At 33.0% G+C, this 10,001-nt stretch overlaps 2 protein-coding genes across 2 annotated transcripts; one reads left to right on the top strand and one right to left on the bottom strand.

The window, feature by feature from the left end:
* Nucleotides 1-1,048: 1,048 nt before the first annotated feature.
* XTH28 (xyloglucan endotransglucosylase/hydrolase 28) lies at nucleotides 1,049-3,733 on the top strand. The gene is made up of 4 exons (XM_016335716.2): nucleotides 1,049-1,553; nucleotides 1,656-1,756; nucleotides 2,318-2,526; nucleotides 2,940-3,733. Exons 1-4 carry the CDS (start codon nucleotides 1,364-1,366, stop codon nucleotides 3,442-3,444), a joined length of 1,005 nt encoding a protein of 334 aa, XP_016191202.1. The 5' UTR covers nucleotides 1,049-1,363; the 3' UTR covers nucleotides 3,445-3,733.
* Nucleotides 3,734-6,255: 2,522 nt separating this feature from the next.
* On the bottom strand, nucleotides 6,256-9,767 carry LOC107632081 (anthranilate synthase beta subunit 2, chloroplastic). The gene is made up of 8 exons (XM_016335717.3): nucleotides 9,590-9,767; nucleotides 9,319-9,476; nucleotides 8,104-8,174; nucleotides 7,909-7,946; nucleotides 7,669-7,779; nucleotides 7,328-7,427; nucleotides 7,072-7,207; nucleotides 6,256-6,594 (listed from the first exon to the last, which is right to left on the bottom strand). Exons 1-8 carry the CDS (start codon nucleotides 9,714-9,716, stop codon nucleotides 6,493-6,495), a joined length of 843 nt encoding a protein of 280 aa, XP_016191203.2. The 5' UTR covers nucleotides 9,717-9,767; the 3' UTR covers nucleotides 6,256-6,492.
* Between the last annotated feature and the right edge of the window lie 234 nt (nucleotides 9,768-10,001).

Below are 10,001 nucleotides of genomic sequence, written 5' to 3'. Positions count from 1 at the left end.
ATATTCATATTATTAATAAAAAAATAAATAAATAATTGATAAAAATTAAAATTTAACCAAGAGTACTAATAATAATATTAAAAAATATATTTATTTATAAAGTATAATCATAAAAAAATTTAAGAATTCTAATGATTATTTTTTATATTTTTTATTGTAGATGATATTGAATAGTAAAATTGATAAAATGTCAATTAATTTTTTAATTTATAAAGTGAACGTAAAAACTAAACGTAAAAGTTATAATTTGTTGCTACTGCTGAATGAGAGTTCAAATTTAGAACCATATTTACATTTAGAAAAAAAAAAAATAGCCAAACAAAAATGACGACATTTAAAAAAATGAACATATTTTTGGTACTTCCAATATCTTTATCAAATATACCCTAAATAAATTCATATATAGTTACGTGTAATGACTTTAATTTTCTTGCAAGAACATTTTAAAATTGATTTAGGAGATAGGAATGGACGAATCGGCGAGGAGGTGGAGGAAAACAGAACGAATACGTTGCAATAAGAAACAGAGCCGCGTGTTTATTAAGCCTTTGTCATCACTCAAGACTCTTCCTCCATCTACATGTATTTAATTTAATTAATTTTATATTAGTACGTTTCTTAATTGTCGGATTTTCAATCTAATAGAGTCTACTTTAACTGAGAAATAAATAAATAAAATGTTGAGACATGTTCTAAAAACATTTGAGACATATCTCTAATTATTTTGAAGCACTTCAAATACTATAATTTTTTCACAATAACAAATATTCCAAATTCTTCAAAGGTATTTAAGAATAGCAATTTTAGGGATCAATAGTTTTTGATAAATTTAATCATTATTTATTTCAAAAAATATGAATATAAATTATATTAATTTATATGTATAAATTTTAATAAATATAAATAATTGTTAATTAAGTATTAATTTAAAATAATAATATTTACTGGAATACGAAAGATTGTTAATTTAAGAAAAGAAAAAAAATAGAAGTCAAAATTATACACTCAAGTAAGATTTATAAAAGATTAGCTACTGATCTATGGACTCAACTGTTCCTTAAATAGTAATTAGCAAAACTCAAAGAAGAATAATAAATAATAAAGTTGTGTAAGATTTGAAGAGAGGTAAGGAAGTATCTCCAATAAAAAGAGGATGGTTTGGGAGTGTCTTCCTCTCAAACAAACAAAACCCCTTTTCGGCTCTCTCTATCGTTTCTAGCTGTAGACACATATTCCAAACCCCTTCTTTCACTCTCTCTCTCTCTTCTTCTTCTTCTTCATCACCGTTCTTTCTTCTATCACCACTATTACTTCTTATATAATCTTCTACACACTCTGAACAACAACGCAAAAAAGAAGAAGGATGGGATTGGGAGGAGGGTTGGTCACGTTCTTTTTGTGTCTACTATTTTTTGCTGCGCCTTCTGCTTCATCAACAAACTTATTGCCTATCATACCCTTCGATGAAGGATACGCACCCTTGTTTGGGGATAACAACTTGGTCATTCACAGGGATGGCAAAACCGTCCATCTTTCACTCGATGAGAGAACAGGTTCTTCTTTCTCTCAAATCTTTAAATGAACTGTTCCTTCTTCTTCTTCTTTCCTTTGATTTTCTTAACAGGCCAAAGTCTTCATCTTTTCGGGTTTTGTAGGTTCTGGATTCGTGTCTCATGATCTTTACCTCCATGGATATTTCAGTGCTTCCATTAAGCTACCTGCTGACTACACCGCTGGGGTTGTGGTTGCCTTTTATGTGAGTAATCGCTGCCTCTAACTCCTCGTTAATTCAAGGTTCTATCTTTCTCTTTCTATTTTTGAAAAAAAAAAAAAAAAACACTTATTTTTTTCGTCCTGTTAATTTTACCCGTTTTATCCTATTCTAGAAACTTAATAATCCATCATCGGTAAAGGGAGGATTTGGTCTTCTTTTTTTCATTTCTTCTCTGGTTCATTACATGATATGTAACGCTATGAACATGATCCAAACAGCACTCAGGAGTTCACTCATAGGATCCATGAAGCGTGCTTGCAGAATTTTTTTTTCCAATGATGTAATGTATAGTAGTACATCAAGATAACTTTCAAGTATCAACTTCATTTTCATTTTCTTCAACCTCAACGTCATCCCTAGATACTAATAAAGATTTAGAATTTTTCAAACCAAGTTCAAATTTTATTTATTTTTACTTGAATGGAGTTGAATTGCTTGTTTGAATGTTGAACCGATGATGTCAGTGTTTCTACCTATCTATTTTAACTTATCTGAAAGAAAGGAATAAAAAGGTTGATTTATTTCATAATATTATCTGTGTAGATGTCAAATGGTGACATGTTCCAGAACAACCATGATGAAATAGACTTTGAGTTCTTGGGGAATATAAGAGGCAAAGACTGGAGGATTCAGACCAATGTTTATGGCAATGGAAGTACAAGCATTGGCAGGGAGGAAAGATATGGCCTCTGGTTCGATCCTGCTGAGGATTTCCATCAGTACAGTATTCTCTGGACTGATTCTCAGATCATGTAAGCATATCTATATATCTGATTCCCTACCATACCATATTTGGTTCTTTTTGGTATTTTATATACTACACAAACACAACTACTTGTTTTCAAGTAGTGTCTTGATGGTTTCTGTTGTTGGATTGACCGGGTTTTGTTCAAACATGTCTTTATTTTTTTGGTCGTGTTTACGAAATCCCCTGTTTTGTTTAATCAAAACATGGTTTAAGCAAATATCACTAATAATTTTATCCGAATATTGCTTAAATTGCATGTATCCTTGGTTGGCTACTAATGTTTTTTTTCCTTAGTGATGGTGGTTTCTTTGTGAGATATATCAGAATCATAATGGATTTTGTGCTTTTTCAAGCATGTTTCTAGTTTTGGCTAATGTTTACTTGTTCTCTGATTATGCGTTCCTATTCCTTGTGCAGATTTTATGTAGATAATGTTCCTATTAGGGAAATTAAGCGGACGGAATCTATGGGAGGTGACTTCCCTTCCAAGCCTATGACTCTGTACGCGACAATATGGGACGCATCTGATTGGGCAACCAATGGAGGCAAATACAGAGTGAATTACAAGTATGCACCCTATGTCGCCGAGTTCTCTGATCTTGTCTTGCACGGTTGTGCGGTCGATCCCATTGAACATGAAGCCAAGTGTGACAATGCTCAAACTTCCAAAGCAGTTCCTACTGGTGTCACACCAGCACAAAGAATCAAGATGGAGAACTTCAGGAAGAAGCACATGACATACTCTTACTGTTACGACAAAGTCAGATACAAAGTCCCTCCAACAGAGTGTCTCATTAATCCCCAAGAAGCTGAGAGGCTGAGAAAATTCGACCCCGTGACATTCGGGGGTGGCCGGCGCCGCCACGGAAAGCGACATTATCGCAGCAGAGGGAGCCAGGCAGAAGAAGCTGCTGCATTTTGAGGGAGGATTCCACATGGTGATAACATTTTCATTGATTCAGTTTGATTACCTGGGTTGATTTTTTTTTCTTTTTCTTTTTGGTGTATAGAGAGAGAAAGAGAGGCATAGAGTTCCGAATATGATAGTTTTGATATGGTTCTTGTTGGTGGGGTATGTGTATAGTTTCATACCTTTAGGTTCCCAGGTACTGTCATTCATGTCTCTTATGCTTTACAAATTGATATATCTGTTGATTTCTCTGTATTTAGACCATACTTGAGGGTTTCAATAAATTATTTATTTAGCATCAGTTATTTATTTATTTATTCAGTATTAGGTATGAATCTTTTCTTTCAACACTGCTAATCAAATCAAATATATATAAAGAACTAGTGCTGTATTGACCCTCAAATTGTAGTAGTAATTTTTGTCCCATGATGATACAGTGTTATAGTATATGGGGTTATATTTGTCACCTTATGGAGATTAAATATGGTACATCTTTGTAATTGGAATCCAAAGTCAAGGAAGGTGAACGTGACAAATGAATACAGCAGAGGTGTTGAGACTGGTCAGTTTAATGGGACTTCTACTTAGATGTGACCAAAATTTTCTGTCTTGGCTTGTTCTTTCTCATGTTTTGTTCTTCTAGTAAGTGGATTGGGTTGCAAATTTCAACATAGTGGTTGAGTTGTTCATTGTACATACAAAAATTGGACATTAATTAATATGTTGAAATTGAGCTTGCTTGTGTAGAAATTTCAAGAGCATATACAACTGTATCTTAAATTTTAAAATATGTTGCAACTTGCACTCCATGGACACAGGTAAATTATGTGAACACTTTTTTTGCATGCCTTTGCCCAAGTTGCCAACTAAGCCTCTGCTAAAAGCAATGGATCTCAGTTAATTTCCTTACCTAACATATGTTGAAAATATCTTTCGTCAATAAACTTTTTGTTAAAACATGTCATCTCATACTTGAGTTAGATTATAATTTTGGCACAAGAAACCAACCAATACACACTACTTTTACAATCCTGATTGGTTTCTATTTTGTAGTTTGTATAAATATATCCGTAAGTTTCGATTATATTTGGGAATAAGCTTTCCTAGAAAATAAGAAAACTAATTATTACTCCACTCCACTACTTCAATTGAATGTGTTTGAATTGATTTCTAGCTTAGTTTGAAGAATAGTCACGTATCAAAAAGGTCAAATAATCATAACTCAAGCTTTTCAATTGAACATCAATACGTTCACATTACTTTCGTAAAAAATAAAATAGGGAACACACCTAATTTCTTTACACTCTTCATTATTAAGAAAGAAAAAGGTATACGATAATCAATTAAAATTTCATAGTGGCAACTAAAAAAATACATATAGCTTTTTTCTTTTCCTTTTTTTTTTTTTTTGAGAAAAAAAAAGCCTTAAAAAGTGTTACATGAATACCAATATTAACAGAAATATTTGATAACAAAAATATTAGTATTAATTAATTATTATTAAAACTAATAAATATTAAATAAGATAAATTTAAACTCTTTGAACTTATTTTTTATTGTCTTCTTAATATTACCATCAATATTATTAGTCATGACCAGCACCGAATTTAGGGGAAATAGCATTCAAAATAGATAAATACTAGACGATAGGTCTGCAATAGGTCAAAATTCAAAAAGTAATATGGGACACTAGAACCTTGTTGCATGCCGAAGAGGAAAAAGACATTACCTCAATAATCAACCTCAATTTGACTTTATTGCCATTAGGAATAAACCTGAGAAATAATCAAATCCCGTTATTATCGTTCGAAAACGAAATTTCCATGTTAAAGTTGCCCCTTCACACTTCACAGGGCCTAAAAGCTAAAACCATGACCAAAAAGATGATGTGATTGGAGACAAAAACAGTTTGCATTCAACAAATTACTTTCCTGAAATTGAGGCCATAACATAACATGATATTTTGTTCATGTTATTCTCTTTTGATTAAACATTTATGGGGTGCATAGGCATTAACACCCCTTGTGAGAAGAAAAAATTAGGACTAAACCAACCATGTGAGTTCAGTTTTTCTTGTTTAGACACACTATTTAAGAAAAGATAAATAACTTTGTACTATATAATAAATAATAGGGGGAATCTAAACATAAGCAGAAAACGACATAGTGAAATTCTGAATCGAGACCGACCAATTTGGGTGCATGTTTTTGTAACGGGCGAATCTAATGTTTAATATTCTTGTTCTTGGCTTCACCTTTAACAACAAACATAAACCCTGACACAACTCTAAACATGTCTTTGCTTATATTCTATTTTTTATTAATTATTTTTTTTCACTTATGTTGCCATAATAAAAGGATTTAAAATATTGTTATTCGGTTCAGCCTGTGATTAGCACCAATAATATAACCAAAAATAAAATTGTAAATAATTGAGAACTTAAAAAGAGAATTGAGCTTCTGATATGAACAAGTAGGTTAAAATTTTCAGAATGTTAAATTGTTAATTCAAGACTCGAGAGAGAAACAGCTGATTTAATTTTGCATTGTTTAGATAACAATAAAAAGCAGTTAACTAATATTAAAAACTAAAAAGCATGGAATAGAATCATAGTGCATTTGTGTTGGGTGCCAACCAGGTCTGAAGTGGAGGGAGGGTGAGGCAAAAGTCAAGTAAGTCAACCATGAAAAAGTGTGTTATCTTCATCCCTTCCTAGAGCCACATAATAAAACTAATAATTCAGAAGATAACATGCCACGGAATCACTACTCAACCATATATGGTAGAGAATGAAAATAAAGATCCTCATAAACTATAGCCAACTTGGAAAGAGATTCTCACATAAATCACAACAAGCTTCTACAACTTTTATATTTATTAGTAAGGCCAAATTTGTAGGTCTACAACAATCACATTTATCGCTTATAGTATAATGAATCAATTTCACTCCAGCCTAACTTATAGTTTTGCCAATGAATTTCTTAAACTGTTTTCCCTTTGATGTATGTGGTCATCACACCACAAATGTTGCAATGCATTAAGATTCAGCACTAAACATTTTCATGAACCACCAGCCTCCTTTCTCTCAATGAGTTTGATAAAGTTTCGAACAATTTCCTTTCCTTCGGTTGTTATAATGCTCTCTGGATGAAACTGCACACCCTGCAATTTTGAAGAACTTAAACTTTAGCACAGAATTGCCGGTTAATAAAAGCATGAACAACCAAAATAACCCCTTCAATGCCAGAGAGTAAATTCTTGATTTGTACATTCACCTTTTCAAACATCAAATTCTCAATTGAGTTTATATTTTAATATGCAGCACAGTTTAGTGTCTACACAGACGTACTGATTTATTAACTCATGCTATGTACCTTTGTAGTGTATTATACCCAAATTGACTTCTCGGACATCAAAATAGTAACGAAGCACATATTAAACAAAAGTGATGATGACCAAGATCTCTACAAACTCTAAATTCAGGTCCATGAAATTTCAAAATATTTCAAAAGCTGTCAGCTAAACTCCATATCAAAATTGAAAACCAGATTACACTATTTTCATGAATTTAAGAGAAGGGCGATGAATCTTTTCTTGATCTGATCAAAAGAAATCCCCATATAAGGAATAGGGTGTTACCTGTAGATGCTTATACTTCTTGTGACGAGCTGCCATTATAAGACCATCCTCAGTCCAGGCTGTCACCTCAAGTTCTTCATGAGGAAAACTCTCCTTTTCGATCACAAGGCTGTGATATCTACCAGCTAAGAAAGGACTGAAAATAACAGCGCGGTAAGGCCAACTAATGACACAACTCAAAAATAGAAAATAGAAAAAATCAAACAAATCAGAATACAAAAATCGAATTTCATAAATAATATCAATGAATCCCTACTTTGATAATCCGGCAAATAATCCATCTTCTCCTTTTTCATCATAATACACCAAAGAACTTTTCCCATGCATGACACCATGAGGAGATCGAACAATTTTCCCTGCACAGGTTAAAGGCATAATGTCTTAATCCTATTTCAACTGTCCAGAAAAAGGGAAGAAATGAAAATGATGGAAATTAAACTACAGGGGATGCTTGCGCTGAAACCAAAAGCCATGTTTGCACCAAAAAAAATGTAATGTGAACAAATATACAAATTTATCAAAGAGATCTTGCTGTCAGTTATATGCACCAAATATATCAGTGGTGGCTAAAGGTTGAAGAAATCTTAGAAGACACACCTCCAAAAGCTTCTCCAATGCATTGCAAACCCATGCATACACCAAACAAAGGAACAGTTGGCCCAAGTTCCAGTACAGTTTGCAAAGATATTCCAGAATCTTGAGGCGTGCCTGTAAGGTTGAACATTGTGTATCATATGTCTTATGTGTGTATTGACTGTATTCTATTAATTCATTTTCTTCATCTAATATATAAACATCAAACTATGACAATAAATGAAAATTCAAGAAAAGCCTTACCTGGACCAGGTGATATTAGCACTCCTCTAGGATTTTTCCTAATAAAAAAGAAGATTATTTTAAAAGACCATAGCGTAAATTGAGAACCTTAAGAATATGAATATCTATTCTCCCACAACTTGCAGCATGAATATCAATATGGTATACATGCATAAGCATTAAAAAAAAAAAAGAAAGAAGAAGAAAGAATATTACTTTTTTAACTCTTCCACGGTCAACTCATCATTCCGGTACACGTCAAATTGGAAACCCAACTCCCCCATATACTGCAAATATCATAAACACAATGTTAGAATACCGTTTTACCACAACCAGTAAAAGTTAAAAGATGTACAAGTGTAACAGTAAATTCTCCACAAGGCTTTCATCCTCATTCCAATTTCAAACCCTAAACCCTAGCTGCAGGTTGAATTCCTTTTGCTTCAAACCGGAGAGAGGGATTTCAAAATTCAAAAATTTTATGACTCTTCTGAAAAAGGGCTCATCTTAATATGAAGCAAAAGATAACAGGGCAAAAGGAACTCAACCTGAAGCATATTTTCATCATACATGCAGCCAAGCGGAGTTAAGTGGATGGAGTAAAGGTAAAAGGAACACCCCATTGCTTAGAGGGTTATCATACTAATAATGATTTTAGTAGGCAACCCAAACCAATCCCTTAGAATCATACTTTCATACTCATTAATTTGTGGTGTTTGAAATAGAACAGTACGACATTTCATTCCTTTGTCTTTACAGTCAATCCATTCACAATTTTAACCCTCAACATCCTAATCCCCGTAGTGGGCAATAAAAATTGGAAACACAGAATTGAAATTCAATTTGTAACTACCAATCCACCCCTACTTCATTAAATTTAGACTAACTTAGTTCAGAAATGATCCATATGAATCCTACATCAAACTATTTGTCATTGTTGGTTTCCACCTCAATTCAAGAGGATCAAGAACATGGATATAACACAGAGGACAGATATGATATAACATGACCACAAGGATACAAGAAAATTTTAAGATTAATGACAAGACACAGCTGTGATACAACATGGAATGTTAGTGTAAAATCCCCAAATTCCAAATTAAACCGTGGAAATAATGTTACAAATTAGTGTGAACAATTGTAACTGAAGTGGTCTTAGTCCCTCTAGTTCCAAAATATATGTCACTTTGAAATTTTGCACCTGCAAAACTCATTGTATTCAAAGTTTTAGACTCGATTGTATCCAAATACATTGAATTCTAAATAAATTTCATTAATTGAGCATCTAAAAACTAAAAAGTCTTCTAATCAGTCAATTCGTGTGAGCCAATGACCTAAATATCATCACCTCAAGCTAACCAGTGAAAGTAATCGAAAACAAATCATTGTAAACATCAAGAAGACACTACAAAAGTGGCGAAAATAATGAACCTGGCAAAGGTTATAGGTAAAGCTGTCATAGTTGTCAATCACAACAATCGGATTGGTGGAGTTCTTAGCAGAAACGGGTGAGTTCGAACTCGATTCCAATACGCCCCCTGTGGCTTTTGGAACCACCCCATTTTCCCTTTTTGCCGATACACTTAAACCTGCAATAAAAACCAAAACTTTTATCGTAAACAATTGAGAAAATAAAATCAGGATTGACATTTGCAGGTGGGAAGAAAGAAAAAAGTGAAAAGGGAAGAGGAAAGTGAAGTACTGAGTGATGAAGTGGGTTGATTCCGGAGAATGAGGGTTAAGTGGGGGGATTGGGATCGTTTGGAACAGAGAGAAGGGTTTTGGTGAAGAAATGAAGTATGAAAGAGCGACAGTGACATAGTAGCCATGATCCAAGGACGACCAGTCTCCTTTAAGCTCGCCTTGTTTTGTTATGCACACTAACACGGATTATCAAAAACTTAAATATAAAAATTAAGGGCCCGTTTGGATCAATTTCTTTAAAAAAATTACTTTTTTTAAAAAGGAATTCAAATCTACTTAATAATATACTAAAATTGAGTTTTTTTCCGGTTAATGAAGGTGAGGTGTCGATCTCTCGTGACTCTGTTTTTCCTCCAAAATAAATACACTTTTTTTTATTCTAAATTATTTTATACAAAATATCTTTATTA

The sequence above is a fragment of the Arachis ipaensis genome, chromosome B3, assembly GCF_059453495.1.
Source record: "Arachis ipaensis isolate K30076 ecotype BB chromosome B3, ASM5945349v1, whole genome shotgun sequence".
Classification (NCBI taxonomy): Eukaryota; Viridiplantae; Streptophyta; class Magnoliopsida; order Fabales; family Fabaceae; genus Arachis; species Arachis ipaensis.
The sequence above is the reverse complement of the archived record's forward strand: the minus strand, read 5'-3'. Positions and strand labels throughout refer to the sequence as shown.

What these genes read in the sequence shown, in the direction of transcription:
- XTH28 (XM_016335716.2), top strand. Translation starts at nt 1,364, where the DNA reads ATGGGATTGGGAGGAGGGTTGGTCACGTTCTTTTTGTGTCTACTATTT. An exon ending in TTCACTCGATGAGAGAACAG is followed by an intron (nt 1,554 to 1,655) that starts GTTCTTCTTTCT and finishes CGGGTTTTGTAG; the next exon opens with GTTCTGGATTCGTGTCTCAT. An exon ending in TGGACTGATTCTCAGATCAT is followed by an intron (nt 2,527 to 2,939) that starts GTAAGCATATCT and finishes TTCCTTGTGCAG; the next exon opens with ATTTTATGTAGATAATGTTC.
- LOC107632081 (XM_016335717.3), bottom strand. Translation starts at nt 9,716, where the DNA reads ATGGCTACTATGTCACTGTCGCTCTTTCATACTTCATTTCTTCACCAA. An exon ending in TTACCTATAACCTTTGCCAG is followed by an intron (nt 8,175 to 9,318) that starts GTTCATTATTTT and finishes TGATATTTGCAG; the next exon opens with TATATGGGGGAGTTGGGTTT. An exon ending in TTATTTGCCGGATTATCAAA is followed by an intron (nt 7,208 to 7,327) that starts GTAGGGATTCAT and finishes TGTTATTTTCAG; the next exon opens with TCCTTTCTTAGCTGGTAGAT.